The following is an 18273-nucleotide window of genomic DNA, read 5'->3' on the forward strand; positions in this document are numbered from 1 at the left end:
GCTGTGCAGTTTCTGGGGTACTTTCTCAAAGTTTTGCGCGAATTCTTCACCGCGTTCTGCCACCACAATGCCACCGAGGAACACCAGAAAGCCATCGGGGATTAGGGCCGAGTCTTGGAAAGGAATTGGGAAAATATATATTTACATTAATGACAAACGTTAAATAACGGAGCTTACCGCTCATTCACACTGGAAGCGTATCCGCGTTCGCAAAGCGGTTGCGAACGCGGTTGTATTGGCGACGTGCGCGACCGAAAGCGTCGCTGTGGTCGGCCTTCCACGATTGGCCCAAAAGCTGACTATGACGTCGGAAAGGGTATACCATCGACGGAAATAAGAGGAATGAAAGAACTTTAATTTCGACGGTGTTGGCAGTGTTGCTTTGAGAGCGCAATGATTTCAGGCTTCCACCATGCCCAGTACAAACACCAATGAACTTGTTGTTCGGAAGGTAATGACGTCACAAGGGGGAACCATAGGAGGGCGCCACCAAAACATCTCGCCGCTAATAAAGATCCAGTACAGTTGCACGCGCGCCTGATGTCATCGAGTGCGCGTGCAGTTGCACTGGATCTTTATACAACCGCGTTCGCAAGCGCTTTGCGAACGCGGATCCGCTTCCAGTGTGAATGAGCGGTAAGAGAGAGTTAGTGGTGGCTGGCTTCACTGGCTGAAGGTTCGACGGGCACGAGACTGGCATCAGACAGAAACGCACGTGCTGTCCGGGCCAGGCACGAGGGTGGCTTCTTTGCCAACTGTCACCAGGCACGCTCACTTGGGGCGCGTCAAAGGTAATAGAAAGAAGAAAAGGAGTCGGAGGATACCACGCGCTTACAGTGGATAGATCTCCCTTTTGAAGCTAACTTTTAGTGAGCATCGTGTGCCAAGGAGCCAAGAGAGTTGGTTGGCTGCCAAACACCTGTGCCGCGAGCTCCGCCGGAAAGACAACGTAACTGCTGGAGAAAAAAGCAACAACAACAAAAGAACAGTAGAGGCAGGAGACTCCGAGACTCTTCGAGAAAGCTTCGCCAGCAGCGAAGAACTTCAAAAGCAACAAGAAAGGGAGAAACGCCAGAAAAGGAGGACGTGGCGACGCTAGACACGGCGTCGCGTGCCTGGACGGATGGGGCTACTGAGACTGTCTAGCAACGTGCATTATAATAGCTCTATGCCGTTTAGTTACCATCAGCATCGCCATCGTTCCCCCGAAGCCACGTCGGCCATGCGCTCATGGCCCCCGGAGTCATGAGCGCGCCCATGGACGGCGCGGCCCGGTTCTCCTCGGGCAGGGCGCGGGGCGGCCCAAGACCCAAAGTCCGGGCCGTCCTGTCCACGTCGAACGGCTCCGTGTCTGCCGAGCGGAAGCGGACCCTGTCCAAGGCGGCCCTCTGCCTCTGCGAGTTCCAGGACGACGCCGGCGAGTCCGAGAAGCTGAGCGCCGACTACTACGCGTACACGCACGTGACGAGCCAGCAGCGCTACTCGGTCGTCGGCGCCGGGACCGACGGAGGCACGCCGCTCTACTCGCAGCGCCTCTGTGACGCCACGCGCCTCACGTACCTCAACCCTGTGTTCAGGTGGTGTGAACCTAAGCGCCGTCTGCGCTCGCGATTCTTGTCGTTCTGGTGCCCTACTGAACGCGTCCGAGAGACCCAGTCGGAGCCAGAGCCTCTGGTCGGAGCGAGCCGATGTCGTCGCAGTGGCGTCCTTTTCGCACGTTGTTGTTATTAGCGATGAAGAGTTGGGAAAGTGGAGGAAAGTCAATCGCGCATTCGCTCGGGGCCAGTTTGTCACGTTATTATCAGTTTCTTGTTGACCAACAACTCTATAAAAGTCACTGAAAATCTTCCACCGGTTTCACAATCTTGTAGGCACTTCGCGTCTCTCTAAAGGGGTCTGACCTTTATAGATTTTTGTGTCACTAATGGTATTGTTACGACCTTTCCACCTGTCTAGAAGTTATCTAAGCTTCCCGCCTGCAAGCGCTTGTACAGGAGAGAAGTTCCCAAAACCCTTCCGTGAGATTTCGAGGATCGCGCAGCCCTGAAAGGTATTCATAATTATTTCGTGAGAGGAGATCATCTTGAGATTCATCATTTAGCCTAATTTTAATACCAAAACCATAATGCCATACTTAAACGCGGAGACGAGGGAAGACATAGAAAAACACGTACATGACGCCGATCATGATTTCACGGCACTCAACCGTAACCCTAGTAACTGTAAATAACGATCATTGGAGAGGTAATGTTTGCTTAACTTCTTTTCGTACATTTTGCACTTTAGTTTGAAGTACGGTATGACAAACCCTGCGTCCCATGTGCGTGAAAAAAAAAAAAAAAAAATTCCGCAGTCATTCTGGCTCCGGTACGCACGTCCGTTCGTCAGCACCGAAAGAGCGCTTTCCCGTGTTCATTGGTGCATTGCAGGGAAGCGGTGGAGCGCCAGCCGCGCATTTGCGGGGATCAAAATAACGTTTCTAAAAGTTTTTTTTTTTAATTATTATTAGGATTTGGGGAGGGGGGAGAGGCTCCTCGGAGGAGTATTTTGGTTCACCCAATTGACTGAGAACGTAGCATGGACTATCTTTCAGGATGCTACAGTCGGTAGCTTAAGAAGCACCATTCTTTTATTTTTGACTTTAGAGACATCCTATCGAGTATGTAGATTTACCTAACATCGTAATCTTAATTTTTTTCGGCTTCTAGATACCCTGTCAACCGAAAATTCTTTCAGGCATTAAAAGAAAAAAAGTAGGATGGCATAAATATATTCTCTAGCTACCTTTACTGCAGCCAACCTTGGTAGTGGATGGGATCATATCCCTGGTAGTGGATGGGATCATATCCCTGGCAGTGGATGGGATCATACCTCTGGTAGTGGATGGGATTATACCTCTGGTAGTGGATGGGATCATATCTCTGGTAGTGGATGGGATCATACCTCTGGTAGTGGATGGGATCCTATCTCTGGTAGTGGATAAGATCAACCTCTGGCAGTGGATAAGATCAACCTCTGGCAATGGATGGGATCATATCTCTGGTTATGAGATGTGGTAAAAAGTTTGATAAGGTAAATAAAAGAAATATAGCAAGAGTATTTGCATTTAAAAACAGCAATTACTTATGTTTGCATTCAACAACACCAAGTCAGCAATTAAAAAAAACTGCGACAATCAACTTTTCATATCTCGCAATCTTGAAAACTTTTCACCGCTGCCATTTTGCCATTGGCCAGAAAGATGGCATGGTCCTAGTTTTGCTCTTGGAACAGCACTGACTAGTCTGTTCTGTTCAGTTAAATTTGTTGCACATGTACTTTTGAGCATATGTTTCTTGTCGTGGAAGTGTTTTGGAAACCTTTGTTATTCTTAAATTTTCAAAAGGAGGGACTGTGCCAGTCAGATCTGTCCTTGAGACCTTCTTTAGCACATTTTTTGTCTCCCCTTTTTTTCGTGACAAATCAGTTCAAAAATTAGTTTGTCAAAAAAAGTTTAGCAGTGCAAAAGATGTTAAAACAAATAATCATTTGCAAACTCATGTGCTTTAACTAGAATAATGTGAGTGGCATCATACTAATTATGTTTGTCTCAAGGCTAGGGAAGGTTGGGGGACTGCTCACGTCAATTTTTCTGTGACTATGTAACCTTGGTCTGCTTTCTTGAACCTGTTGATTATGCATTAAACGAGACATACCCCATAAACTCTTTTGTTCCAGAGCACAGAAGGAGTTGGAGGAACGCAAAAGCTTCTTTGATGGAGACATCAAGGAAATGGAAGAGAACTTGGCCCAACTCAATGACGTCGACTTTGTGCCTCACTTCCAGAGAGTTGCCATAAGTGGGGAAGGCACATCAGGGGTTTGTTGGCTTCCTTCTTTGCTTTGTAATATATTATTATTATGTTATTTATTTTCTATCATTATGACTTGTCACAATCGCTTGCGAATCTAAGGGGCTAAGCTTACATCTTGGGAAGCTCTGGCATGTGTCATTTTGAACACAGAATGTTTTATTGGGCTGGTTTGCATGAGAGGGCGTCCGTCGAATTCAGTGGACTTGCATCCTCCTAAATTTGGTAAGCTAGTCCTTGCGTGCCAAATGTGGTGCGGCTCCCGAGGTCAGGAAAGCTTAAAGGGATTGTCCGTTCAACATTTTGACCTCATTGTCAATGGCTGTAGGAGCATCTTCCACCACAAACCTGAATTTTGTGTGCTTCCCTAGACGAGTATAATTGTATTTTAAACCAAGGCTACATAAACGGCGTTTACCTCTTCCACCTTCAGAGCAGTGGAGGCTCTGACGTGACATAACGCAAAGATTGCGCCGAACTGAAGCGCCCTTCGAATTTTGTTTTTTGCGTGAGTGCTACGATGGGGTTCACCCTCGTTGTTGCGCCAGAAAATATTTTTGTGGATGAAAGGGGACTCTTGTTGTGGGGTTGTAACGCTCCACATTTCTCCGCGAGATTTACAGTGGCGAGTAAAATGGAACGCTGCGGTGGCGTCGGGAGCACTACGTTCCCACGGAGGAATGAGTCATAGGTTCTGACAAATGCAAGCCTGGTGTGACGTCACACTACGCATGGGAGTGTAGCCTTTGATACTTGCGAAATTCGGCATGGAGTTTCGTACAATTACCCGTCATTGATTACACCAGATTGGGATGTCACTTAATAGAACAAAAATGGCCGATGTTAATTATTAAGCTCCCACCAAATAACCAACCATCTTAAGAACTTCCAGTTTCCATCGGACAATCCCTTAAATAAATGTGCAGTGCTGCTCAGAACATGATGCACATTTTGTGTCCCTACATAATCTGTAGGATTAAGATAAATTAATTTTTTTAAGGTCGGTATCATTTCGGGTAATGGTAGGCCCCGAACATACCTCCTGCCTAACATTGAGGAAAGGGTCGAGCCAAGCGAGTGCCGCACGGTTAACCCAAAGTTTTTCAGGCAGATATATGCCCCAAGCATTTTTTAAATCTTTCATATAAACTATTTATTTAATCATGCTCGCATGATTTTCAACTGCAACTTTTGGGTCTCGGATGCTCAAGTGATGTTATGTATGTCTGTTAGATAAGGTTTATGCTTCCTGTGTTTTTCCGATTTCTTGTTTAAAATAACAATGCAGATATTTAATATTGTTACCGTGTAACATTTTTTTTTTTGCTGCTAAGTTAATGCATAGTGCTAAGGGCTAGTCAAGCCTCCATTGAGTATTTACTCTTTGCTCCACCATTAAACATGGAAATAAAATTATTATTATTATTATTATTATTTTTTTCTTTTTGTAGGTAATAAATGTTTCCTTCTAATTGTGGACAATTACGATTAGGTTCCCCTGGAGGACTTACACCAGGCATCAAAACTCCTTCTCTCGGCCCTAAGGCTAAGGGAAAAATACATGGAAATGTCCCAGCAGTCCTTCCCCAGAGTAACAAAAAGGTTTCTGGCACCGTTCAAGGGAAAAGGGCATGCGGATCCTGAATCCCCTGAGGAAATGCTGGATTCTGCTGGTAAGGTTGATTCACTTAATCTGTCTGAGCAGTTGTCTTAGCGCTCTCAGACATACATGGTCCTATTATTATTTAGTTGAAGGTGTTAACTGTAGCAACTATAATTAGTTGAGAGAATCTGTGTAATTGACAGATCAGTCTTAGGTTAGTGAAGTTATGCGTAAATGTGCAGGAGTAGGCTTGTTTACTTTTTAGGTTAGCCAAGACACTTTAAAAGTCTGTTCATCAACCATGCAAGTAGCAGTGTACGACAGGCATTAGGCAATACATTTGAGCGTGGCAATTTTTTCTAATTTATTGTTGTGAATAAGTTATTTAGGGGCTTTTATGTGATATAGATTTTTTTTTTTTTAACATGTATAGATAACTGTGCTAAAAACCCAGCTCATCCAGTTGTACACCACTTGCTTTGACACGCTCACTTTACTGTAAAAGAATTTATTTTTGTGGCCCCTATTTTTCACGAGTCGGTCAAAGAGGACTAATCGCGGCCACTAAATTTCGCGAATCCCTGACACCTAAATTGGGACTCTTAAAAACTGAAATTTTCACAGGCTTTTAAATTTCTCTAATTTTTCAATTCGCGAAAATTGAGGGTTTCACAGTATATTCCTAGGATATATGACCGAGGCAGTGATCTGATTCTCTCATCTGTTTTTATTTTAGAGCTGTCAAAAGTTGGAGCTATCCAACAGGTTTTGCTGTAGTGTATAAGAAAAGGGAGGGAGGGGGGAGGGGGTACTAAAAAGGGAATTGCTTTAGTATATGAATGTTGTATTGGAGCTTTGTTACATTCATAGATAATTGACAGCCAATGACAGTTAAGGTCATGAGCAATATGTACACTCGGCATCAAACCTGTCTAGAGCGTGGGAGCGATGCGCTCCTGACCGCACGTGTGACATCTGCCAGTGGACGCTGGGCCCGAGATAGTGCACCTCTGAGCATGCACCACCATTGTGCAGCACTGGGAAGATTCCAGCCTTTGTGCTGACCCTTTTGCAGGCTTCGCCAGCCGCCAGAGGAGCTCTCGGAGCCTCCAGGTTGCGAAATTAAGGCACTCGGTGTGGTGGCCCACGCGCCGCCGGCTCCGGATTATCGCGTGTTCATCTGAGAGTAATTTCGCCACTAAACTCGCATGCTTGCTCTTGTCGAGGATCGTAACCCAAAAGCGACTCAAGGTGGTCCTATCCGCTATTGAGTCCACATGCTACATCCCATGCATCAGCATGAACACTTTAAATTATTTTCTCTCCATATTTTTTTTAGTTCTTGCTCTAAATCAAAGATAATAAAATTAAAATAGTTGCAGGAAAACCCAAGCGTCTTGTGACATGCTATATATTGGAAGATTTATTCGGATATCAAATATTTCAATTGGTAGCATCATTATGAGCTTGGTGCTGCTTGCACAAGCGGCAGGAATGGAATAAATTTAGTGTCCGACCCACGTTTAGCATCATGGAATCACAAGCCGCAGTTGTGTTCTCATTATGAAAGACATTTGTTGAAAGTGCAGAAATAATTAGCACTTAAATTGCTAGCGATGAGCAAGCATTATATACAAGCAAGAAAATGGATAGCTTCCCGAGCACACCATGAGCGTTTTCACGTGTGTAGGGAAGCAAACATGAGAGTTCAGCGGCTGAATTCCTTTTAGAGGAACGCACAATAATGCGGAGCTGGCGGCGTGTGGGCCGCCAGGCCGAGCGCCTTGATAGACCCCTTTTGGAATGCTCTTGGCAGCTGTCAAATCCCTGCACGTTGGCAGGCTAAAACGTTACGGCACACTTCATGGTTGGATTAAAGGGCCACTGCCAGAAAAAAGGAGCGCAGTGATGTTGCACTTCCGACGCTGTTTGATTGACTTCTCCTATCGTTGGCCGCCCTCTGACGTTCGTTATCGCGTATCGTTCTACCATGTCAGTTGCAATTGTGCAGTGGTTCTGAACTTTGAATACTCGGCCCGTGAATTTCGAAAGGGCTCCTCTGGCAGTTGGCGGTGTCTGCAGTGGGGTCAGAACAAACATTGGCATCTGCCCAACGCTGCACATTGGCGGCGCACGCTCAGAGGTGGGCTACCTCAGGCCCAGCGTCTGCCGGCAGATGTCGCATGCGCAGTCTAAGGCGCACCGCTCCCACGCTCTAGACAGGTTTGATGCCAAGTGTACAGTGCTCAAAGACTTGAAACAGGCCAGCAGAATATCTGCCATGTCAAGTTTCATACATTGATGTCGTGAGTCACATAGGGGCACAGCTGACACAAGCACAAAAGGACTGTTTGTGCTTGGTACACAATTTTTATAGGAAATCTCTATTTCCTCTGTCAGCAAATTCTCACGCCCACACATTCTGCAGGTCCATTCCATGTATTTACTGCTGTGCATCCATGCCTGGACAATATTAGTTGAAATCGCTGGTCAGCAGTTTTGAAGTTGTGATTGTTCCTCTTAAATGTTAAAAGTTTCAGCTATCATACTACACCAACCCAGTGCCAAATGTGAAATACCACCCATCTTTTGCGTCGGACAGAAATATAATTTTTCCAAGAAACAGTGGCACATTGCCCGTCCAACATGAGTTGCGGCCGCGTACCTAGCAAAAGGGGCAAGCTCCACACATGCTCCAGGGGAAAGAAACCTAGGGTAAATTTAGGAAGGTTTTCAAACTTACAGATCTGCTTGGTTTGTTTAAAAGTGGAGAACATAAATCCTTACTTAGCCCAGTGATGAGCAGTGATTCTTCCAGCCATGCTCATAATTGATGGTAGTTAGACATCATTTAAATGCTGTATTTATAATCACTTTGCTGCTCTTCCTCTGGGCTTTATTAGGAGCAGGAGGGGAGGAGCATGTTTCTGATAAGATATTATGGGGAAGGCTGGGTGCATAGATTCATAGTTTGTGGCATCTCAACATTCTAGGAGCAGGAAGATCCTAGTCATAGTGCCCTAAAAGGAAGAGACAGACCTCCTTACTAGTGCACCTAAGTGTCCTCAGTTCATGCCGAGCCTTCTTTTTTTATTGTTCTTGTACTTCTCAGAATTTATTTGCAGGCTAGGTTCAATTCTCAAGCAGCTGTGAAGCAGATGTTTAGTTTCTACAAAGAACTGACTCATAAACTTAGTTGTTTTCATAGTTGTTCCATACCTTTCACGTTGCTCAGTCCACTTTGTTAAAAAATATCTATCACTGGAGGGTGGGCATGGTATTGAGATATTGTCATTATTGCAACAAAGAAGTATGGCCACTAATGACTGGTTTGGGCTCTCAATTTAAGCTTGACTGTTTCAGCTAATGCCATCCAAAAGTAAAATTTAATTTTTGTTTCATCATAAAGTTTAGCGTGTGTTGTAGTTTACTCGCCATGCAAGCTCAAGCTCTTGCTGCATGTTTTAAATGGTGCTGCATCTATACCAGTCATTGTTACTAGCTTTCCCCAATTCTGGGGAAAAGTTAAAAATTTTGTAAGTTTTTATTCATACTTTTTGGATTTCTTTGGATCGGAATGGTGGAGAAGGAACTGCACATTGCTTGAACCCTTACAAAATGTGCAGTACCTTCAGCTTTTTGTGCTTTTTGCTTTTTGTGCTTTTGTGTGACCTGGTGATTTGCTTTTCCAAGGTATAAAGCTGCCATCAGCCAAACGACTTAAAACTAAAGGTATACCGTTGGCCTTAGCATGCAATAAGCCTGGTATTTTGCTTTTACCCTTTCCCCCATGTTCATTGCACAAAGGTGCATTTTTTTTTCTCCCTGTTGGGATTGTTGGACACCCAAAGATAGAGAAATAGAGAATTTTATAGATGTCTAACTCAACAATACTATCGGCTTTTTAGTGTGTTAACCCTCTAACTCTCTGCATCTGGAACTAATTGCTTACTGAGAAATTAAGCATTATTTCCTAAAAAGCATGAGTTAAGCATATTTGCGCTCTAACATCTACTAATTTGAATGGTCTGCTGGGGATTTTTGGGGGGAGTTCTCAATTTAAATTAAGAATTTATTTGTTTATTCCTAAACACTGATCTTCTTACTTGAAACAAAGTTAATGTGAATATGGTGGTTTTACATATTAATCAATTAGTTCTTATATATTGCTAAAGTATATTGGTTGTACTCGGCAGATTTACTTCTGAACGCACAGGAAGTGTTCTTCATTGCCTCACTTCTTTTCTTGTTTTTCCCAGATCATCCATTCTACTCTGTACCTATTGTGACTGAACCCTGGAATTGTGAAATTCTAAGCAATCTAAATTACCACCTTAAGATGCACAATGGGGTTGTACACGTCTACAAAAATCAAGAGGATGTAGATGCAGAGAAGCCCCTGGACTTCCCTTACATAAACCTCACTCAGTTTGTGAATGACCTCAACCTCATGTGCGCTATGATTGCCGATGGACCACTGTAAGTTTGTTTTGATGTAGCAATCTTATGTGATCTTTCATAATTGCTTTGTTGTCGTACAGTATCGAGGATGATCTTGGCCTTCACCCGATGAACCTCACTTTGGATTACCAAATTTTATGAAAAAATATTGGTGTCTAGACACTTCCAGGTCTTTGACCTTGAATTGTTTCTTTTTTATAGTTCCTCTTGTTCTTAATTTCTGCTAGTACAAAATTGTTGCATAGCTTGAACATAATTTTTCACACATTCCACCTGAGACCTTAGTCAAAGAGGCTTGTGAAACAAAATCTTCAAGCTCTCATTTTAAGTGTTGTATTAGCAGTATCATTCTTTCCCTCGAAATCCACCTTTCTTTTATGTCTCGAAATGTTAGATTACTTGGGTAAGATTTAAGCTTTGCGAAACATTTTGTCACGCAATAGTAGTCTCAATTGTTGCATTTCCCATTTCTTCGCTCAGTATTGCTGTTAGCTCTAAGGGATGATTTTTAACTTCCGTTTCTTCTCATAATCTATAAATGATTTTTGTTAAACCATTCAAACCAAGTACTTCCTGTAGTGGTACCTTAGCTTAGTGAACAAGCTGGACTGGTTTTTTTTGCTCAGTAAAATTTTTGGTTCTACACTGCTGTGCTAGTTCATAGTCTCCAGCTTGACCAGCAAGATAATTGCCTTGCTTATGATAATAGCATGTGAGGTTTATGGACATTCAGGTTCAAGGTCTAAGACTGTTCGGCTCGTGCAGGAAGTCGTTCTGCTATCGACGGCTGAGCTACTTGTCGTCGAAGTTCCAGCTGCATGTGCTACTGAATGAACTCAGGGAACTGGCAGCCCAGAAAGCTGTTCCTCACAGGGACTTCTACAACATCAGAAAGGTTTGTGTCTTTTGGCTGTCTTCTGCATATATTCCATCAGGACACATTGGTTTCTATGCGCAATTCAGGCACATGCTGTTGATGCATGGTCTCTACTAATCTCATAGTAACTTAAAATTGGAGACAGTCAGAGTTTTTTCATTATACTTGTGGCCACACGACTGTGACTACAAACTTTATTCTTTAGTTTTAGCAGATCAATTCAATTTGCTGTTTGCAATTCTTGTGAGTATTTGACATCTTTATAAAAATTGCATTCCTATTGAATCATTTAAAATCACTTTTTAACTTGTTCTGGGGATTTCTAGGGATAAATGCACATGCTGTTCTACCGAAAGTTGTGCTAGGTTTCTGTGTTGCCATCGGGTACATTCTGAATTTTTTTTGCGGGAAGACCTTCAGTATTTAATGCCATTGGCTTACCTTCCCTAAGCCATGTGCTCCGTGACCTAACATTTTCTTAACTGGGCACCAATTAGCTCATGAAATTGTACTATGCATAACAAAAAAAAATGAAGAATGTTGGTTTCTTGAGTCCTCCAAAGTTATAGTTATCTTTACAAATTCGAAAGATAGTCTAACCTTTTAGGCAGAACTGTCAGAGGAACCTTCTAGAAACCTCAGAGTGGCAGCTGGCACTTTGTTAGAGGACTTGGACTAAGTCCTTTCGCAGAATGTCGGCTTCTACTCGGGCTTCCATGGTCGGCTTGGTTGAAACAAAATAAGTTGCGCCCTATTTAAGGCAGTTTGAAGGAATGTGCTGCCAACATTCAAGCGGAGTAATGTGTAAAGAGTGCATCTTATACCCTCATGCACTCCAGCCCTGGCAATGCTTTTATATGAGACTGTGCAATTTCATTTCAAGCAAGCTGGCTTGAGAGGTTTCTTACCCTAGTTGTCTTTATAGTACACATAAACCAGACTCAGACATTTTTATGATGTGTAAGTTCATTGTGTTTCCATCTTTGTTGTTCGCGTGAAGTAGGGGTTCTTGAACTTTAAATCTTGAGGAATGCCTCGCCTTATCCTGAGGAGCACCTTCCTATTTTGGCATTGATGCATTGAAGCAGTGCAGAAGCTTACAAATCCTTGTAAACAATGATGTACATACTAGGTAGTATTTTGCACATTGTTAGGCATCAATGTTTATCAGTGAACCATCAATGGATGGCTTAAAGCTTCTAATAATAATGCAGACTAATCTGAAGGAATACTTCATTTAGAGGCAGAGATGATCAAGGAAGTTTGGGAGCTTGGTGGACCCTTCAGGGTGTTCCCTGGAAACCAAGCCTAGAAACCATGCTTTAAAACACCGTAACCCAACAGTATTGCTTTTTAAGTCAGTTATTATGAATTGCCATCAACTATTTTATGATTTTGTAATTTATAAGAAAATTTTACTACTAAAGAATGTGCTAACTATACTGTATTTTTTTCCCCTAAGCCATGACAGAGCATGCTTGTCATTTATCCATCATTACCCCTCTGGTTCCTAGGTTGATACACACGTCCACGCTGCATCATGTATGAACCAGAAGCACCTGCTCAGATTCATCAAGAAAATGATGAAACTGCATGCCGATGATCATGTCTGCAAAGTTGGTGACAGGTTTTTGACTCTGCAAGAGGTAGGCACATTTGCTTTTGTTTCTTTGCACCAAGTAGAAAGGACACATTCACGCTCTGCAGTTCAAGTGTAATAGTAAAATGTAGTCCTTTCAGCGACCATGAGTAATATTGCTGGATTTGTTAAACAATCTTGCTGGATTTATTAAATGGCTTGTGCTACTGTGCATGTGCTTGCTTACAACGTTCTTGCCAGGATTAGTTACAGCATCTTTTTCTTTTGTTCAGAAATATCATTGGTGGCATGCCTCCTTATGGAGTTATGGATTGCTTACAAAATGTTGCTGTACTTCAGAATAAGATATTGTCAACTACTTCATACTCTCTATGTATCATCTGTTCCTTCACCTATTTGTTTTGCAATAAAGTAGGGAAGATTGGGAGTATCATATTTCTACTGCAGTCTGTGGGTCACACCTTTCCATTCAAGCTTTATGTGTCCATGAGAAGAAGCTTGTCAACATTGTTGCTGTGGTAATACATTGGGTGTATGCAGTGGTTGAACGCAATTTGCAGAGAAATTATGGCCATGTTTTTACTGTACAAATTACTTTTAAACTGGCGTAAGTAATGTGCTTTTTCTGTGTCATCAGTTATGCACAAGTATGCTTTTGCAGCTTGCACACTTGCAGCACCTTTTTTGAAATGGCATGACATATAATGCATGGCTTATGGCATTTTAGAGACTTGTCATGCAACTTGTATAAAAGTTATGTGAAGCCACTGTGGTTGCTTCCACGTCAAGATGTGCACTTAGCCACGCACTAATTGCATCCTAGTTTAGAGTTGTGTGCTTCTGTGTGGATGTCTTGACCTGTTGGTAACCATAAATGTAGTGCTCTCTTATAGATTTCCTTTCCTTTGTTGATTTTAGCCATTGGATGCTTTTGTTCCGATTTATTGCATGAAATGAATGCATACACCCACTGCTTATGGTGGTCCTGGTCTTTAATTACATCCTGCATTACTCTTCTATCTTCCTTAGTATGGCTGTTTCAGCCGGGGATTTGATCAGGAATTTGATGGAAAGGTGTGTATAACACTGCTGCATTGGCGATGCAAGTGAATTATCTGTTCCTTTTTAATATGAACAGCAAGAAATCACTAACCACCAGCAAGCAACAAGTAGCACATTGTACAAACCCTGCAGAAATTATTGTTTTCAGTTCAGAGATGGTATTTACGGTATAAGGTTCTTTCATGATGAAACTTGGAGAGTCACTGAAGGGAGTTTTCAGTTCATATTTATGAAAGTTATTATTTGCTAATTACATTGACCCAGGGGTGATGGAGGAAGTTGTGTGTCTGAAAGGGGCTTAGCATAAGACATCAATTAAACAACCCCACCTAATTGAGTACCTGTCGCTGCACACCCATGAATGTAGACGACTGTGACAATGACTGCCACTGTCGTCTGCGACTGTGACAGTCACGGGCGTACGAGTGACCATGAATGCAGACGGCTTTGACATTAAGGCCAAATTATGGGCAGAGTTCTGGCGAATGCACAGGAAAGCCTTAGAAGTTTTAAGGTGTGCTTTGGTTGAACAAATGGGCTGACTTGTGCCTTTTGCTACTGAAGAGCTTAGTGACCATTCTGCTTCTATACACGTTTGCAAGTCCGGCCACAGGGCGCTGCCATCTTGCCTGTCTGGGGTGCGCTTGGACCAGTCATAATCCGATTAAGAAGCCTTGCTAAGGCGTCGTAATCGGATTATGGCCGCTGCCGAGAGCGCACCCCACTGAGGAAGATGGCGGCGCCCTGAGACCGGACTTGCAAACGTGTATAGCTGACTGATGTTAGGCAGAAACAAAATATATACAAAGGTTTTGTATCCAGTTTAGGAAGATTAACCAAAGCACTTCTCTTACATTAAAAAAAATTCTAAAAGGTTTCTTTGAACCTCTTTGCAGTAAAAAACATTCACAGGGTCTCTTGTTTTATCCCTAAGTTGGCTTGAAGGCAAAAGCCCAAGCGCCGATGCATTAAGGACAGACATATGATTTACTTTGTTTAACATTCTCTTTTTCGTATTCTCTCTTTCACATTTTCTTTATTTGTTTCATATGTTATTTCCAGATTTCATGCACACAATTCCTCGTAGTCCTCTTACTTCTCTTTAATGCCTCTTAATTCACTTTGATTTTTTTTATTTTGCTTTGTTGTCCTTCTTAATTTCTTGCCTCTAATTTGCCTGAGTAGTCACATACATGTTTTGGTGCCTTTCATGTCGCCGACGTGTTTTCGCTCATGGACTTTGAAGGTCGGCTGAACAATGAGACGTATAAGGCTTTTGCCTTAAAAAACCATGCCCCTTAAAAAAAGTTTGAAATTTCCTTCAGCGACATTTTAAGGAGTACTAAGTGAATAAAGTTATATTTTGATGAGGGCATCAATGGGTGAAGGCTACTTGTTGTTTGTTGATAGAACTTGCTTAATATGTCTCATAAAGTTTTTTAACAATTTTCGCTTTTTATTTTTGTCATCTCACAGCATGATAAAAAATTTGTACAATCTAATCTTTTTAATTCAAACTCTCTTAATTCAAACTTGCTGATAATTCAAACTAACACGCAGGTCCCATCCTATGCAGCTCTATGGGAGAAAACTCCCGGTAATTCAAACTTTGCTTTATTCAAACAAATTTTCGGTCCCCCTCAAGTTTGAATTAACGAGATTTGACTGTAATATGACACTCGTAAACTTTGCATCTTCAGCATATCTGGAAAGATTTTCATGTACAAAGATATGGCAGGAACAAGCAACTTGTTAAAGCGGGCAGCAAATTTCAAAAGAATGTTCAGGCGATTCTGAAATTTTTAGCCCTTGCCATGTGTAAAACTAAGAACTCATACTAGTATTAACCTGCTTTCCTCTCTGACAGGAGCACATCAGCTGGTATGATTAATATCATGACAACATATATTAACCTCATTCTGGTCTTCCCAAGCAATTAATAACAGGAGTGTCTGCTTCATATAATACTGTGCTTTGTTTTTATGTTTTATGTGTGCCTTTATGTTGTTCAAATCTAAACAGAACTCTGATGAACATAAGAATCTTTGTATTCGATTACAATCATGTGTCGTTAATATGGACTCGTCAGTTTCTCAGAAAAATTGTTCTTTATGTGTCGTCCATAATAAAGAATCGAGGACAAGATCTCAAATAAATGAGTGTGGCCATAAAAGCCTTCATATCACGGTCTCTTGCCACTTCATGTCTGGCATAGCCTTACTTTTTTCTGAGTGGCAAGGGAAGTGCCATGTCTTCACTTTTATGCTCGTAGGAAGGGAAGTGTCCTGCACATAGGAAGACAAGGGCAAGTGACCCATTTGGCTTGAAAGCCCTGAAAAATCGAACCGTTGTCAGGTGCCCAGGCCTTACCTCTTTCTTGGTTGGGGCAACCAATAACAGACGGTGGTGAAGCTCTGAGTGTGGTTGGAGACAGGAGTGATGAGGCAAAGAGGCACATCTTTACCCAGTTTGTTCCCATACTACCTGTCCATAGTCCAGACTGCAGGTTCCTTTTTTATAATTACAGGCAGAATTGTATGAAGAGGAATAGGTTACCAAAATAATTTCTTTTTATATGTAGCAGGGTGTTTATATTAATTAAACATGACTGCATCAGAAGTAAGCAACAGACATATTGCAGCATCATTGACTATTAACATAATTGCAGTTGTAGATATCATTAAATAAGAACCTTTTTTTCTTTTTTTAAATTAGTAGTATAAGTATGTTGCATTACCGAGGGATGCTTCTGAGAAATTTGTGCGCACTATGTCAGGCCGCCGATTCTTTCAGGTCATTCCAAGCACAGAGATACTCTTTCCAGATATGCATTTGTCACTGGTCTATCTGACCTCAGGAGATGACAATACTACATTATAATCTTTATGTATCTGCATGAAAATGCATGAAACATAACAATTGTAATTTATGGTTGCATTTCATGGAGAGTAACCTAGCGTGTGTGCTTCTCTTTCAGGTTTTTAGCGCCTTGAATGTAACAGCGTACGATTTGAGTGTTGACATGTTGGACGTCCATGCTGTATGTATAAGGTTCACTTTCTTTGCATGTTTAATTAAAATATTATTACTCTTCAGAAAACTAATGAAAAGATTCTGCATACTAAACTTCCGTTCTTATTTTTGCAAAGGACCGGAACACGTTCCACAGATTTGACAAGTTCAATACCAAGTATAATCCAGTAGGAGAAAGCAGACTGAGGGAAATTTTCCTCAAGACTGACAACTACATTAATGGAGAGTACTTCGCAGAGATACTGAAGGTTTGTGAGTTTTGCTGACACCTCATAATCTTGCATTATCATCTTTCTGTGTATGGCACAAATAGCTTTGCTTCAAAGCATATTTATTTTAGAAACTCGATTGTTTGGTAAAACTAATTTTGCACTGTTCATACTTTTTTTTTTTTTTATAATATGCTGTTAGTGAAAATTTAATCACTCTTGTTGGGCAATTCATACTCTCATAATGCTCTCCTCTTCATGATCTGATTGCTGAGCATGTTTTTGGTCAGTTATCCCTCTGGGCATCTCTGTCTTGCAGGGGAGCACAGTAGTGGTGCAAAACTATTGATAGTACTATTGGTAGTATCGATAGTTGCCCGAAATCTGACTAGGTATTGGTAATAAAAAAACTATTGATAGTACTATCGATAGTTGACTATAGAAAAACTATCGATAGTACTATCGATAGTCGACTATCGAAAAAATGAAAGCCGTTTACAACTCCCTGTAACGCCGAATTAGAGCGCAGCTCTTGAGGAGGAGGGAAGGGTACTAGAAACCAGGGTCAAGGGGGGGGGGGGGGGGGGGTCACGTGATCTTGGAGACCTGTGGGGTCACATGACCCTGGGGGAGGGGTCACGTGACCTTGGGGGGGGGGGGTCACTTGACCTTGGGGGGAGTCACTTGACCTCACGGTTACGCCGACAGCGACGCCGCTCAAACCGCAAACGGGTGCCTAAGAGCTGCACTCTAAACTATCGATTGTACTATCGAAAAACTATTGAAAGTACTATCGATAGCCGGCTATTGAAAAACTATCGATAATTCTAACGATACTCGGTTATCGAAAAGCTATGGGTGGTACTATCGGTAGTCGACTATCAGAAAATTATCGTGAATCGACTATCGGAAAACTATCGATAGTCGACTATCGTAAACCTATCAACAGTACTGTCGACTGTTTACTATCGATAGTTTTATGACACCAGTAATTTGTGTTGCGCCCTCTTTTTTTTTTTTTTCTCGCTTTATGTTTTTAGTGGGACACCAACTAGCCCAAGCACTTACCATCCAAACTTTGGTTCAGCTTTCAGTGATGATGAAGACGGGAGTTTGGGCGAAGAGAGGAGGAAGGGAGGCGAGCGGCAGTGCGGCAACTGTGTTCACTCTAGTGGTACAAACCTATCAATAGTACTATCAATATTCGACTATCGAAAAACTATTGAAAGTACTATCGATGGTTGACTATCGAAAACTATCGATAGCACTGCGACGCTAACGATGGTTTTGGAAAAACCATCGATAGTCAATTTATCGATAGTTTTTCATCACTAAAGCACAGCAGTGCTGTGCTCCCCTGCTGTGCTGAGTAGCAGATTGTCATCTTACTCACCGTTCAATGTACTCGAGATGCCGAAGTGTGGTCGAAGGTAGAAAAGCTGGTGCTGGGGGTGGGGCAACTCAGGCCCCTTCATGCCCTTTTTCACATTGCCAGTGACTATAGAGGAAAGAGAACTCGGAAATTCTCTTTCTCCCATGCTTTCTGAAGGGCTTAGGACACGCGAAAAACAAAATAA

The 18273-nt window shown here is 42.3% G+C and overlaps 1 protein-coding gene across 8 annotated transcripts in view; it reads left to right on the plus strand.

Moving 5' to 3' along the window:
- LOC8032975 (AMP deaminase 2) overlaps positions 1–18273 on the plus strand; it is a 75975-nt gene that overhangs the window by 45147 nt on the left and 12555 nt on the right. For 2 of the 8 annotated variants that reach the window (XM_042286648.1, XM_029966897.4), the window contains exons 3-11: positions 3718–3859; positions 5344–5524; positions 9148–9186; positions 9714–9933; positions 10681–10810; positions 12307–12438; positions 13422–13466; positions 16432–16494; positions 16604–16735. In XM_042286648.1, the coding sequence (XP_042142582.1) occupies positions 3718–3859; positions 5344–5524; positions 9148–9186; positions 9714–9933; positions 10681–10810; positions 12307–12438; positions 13422–13466; positions 16432–16494; positions 16604–16735 (1084 nt within the window). The remainder of the gene's footprint in view (positions 1–3717; positions 3860–5343; positions 5525–9147; positions 9187–9713; positions 9934–10680; positions 10811–12306; positions 12439–13421; positions 13467–16431; positions 16495–16603; positions 16736–18273) is intronic. The other 6 variants (XM_042286660.1, XM_040205255.2, XM_042286667.1 and 3 more) reach the window with 3 other exon arrangements.

This window comes from Ixodes scapularis, unplaced genomic scaffold (genome assembly GCF_016920785.2).
Source record: "Ixodes scapularis isolate PalLabHiFi unplaced genomic scaffold, ASM1692078v2 PGA_scaffold0__279_contigs__length_252992795, whole genome shotgun sequence".
NCBI classification, from domain to species: Eukaryota; Metazoa; Arthropoda; class Arachnida; order Ixodida; family Ixodidae; genus Ixodes; species Ixodes scapularis.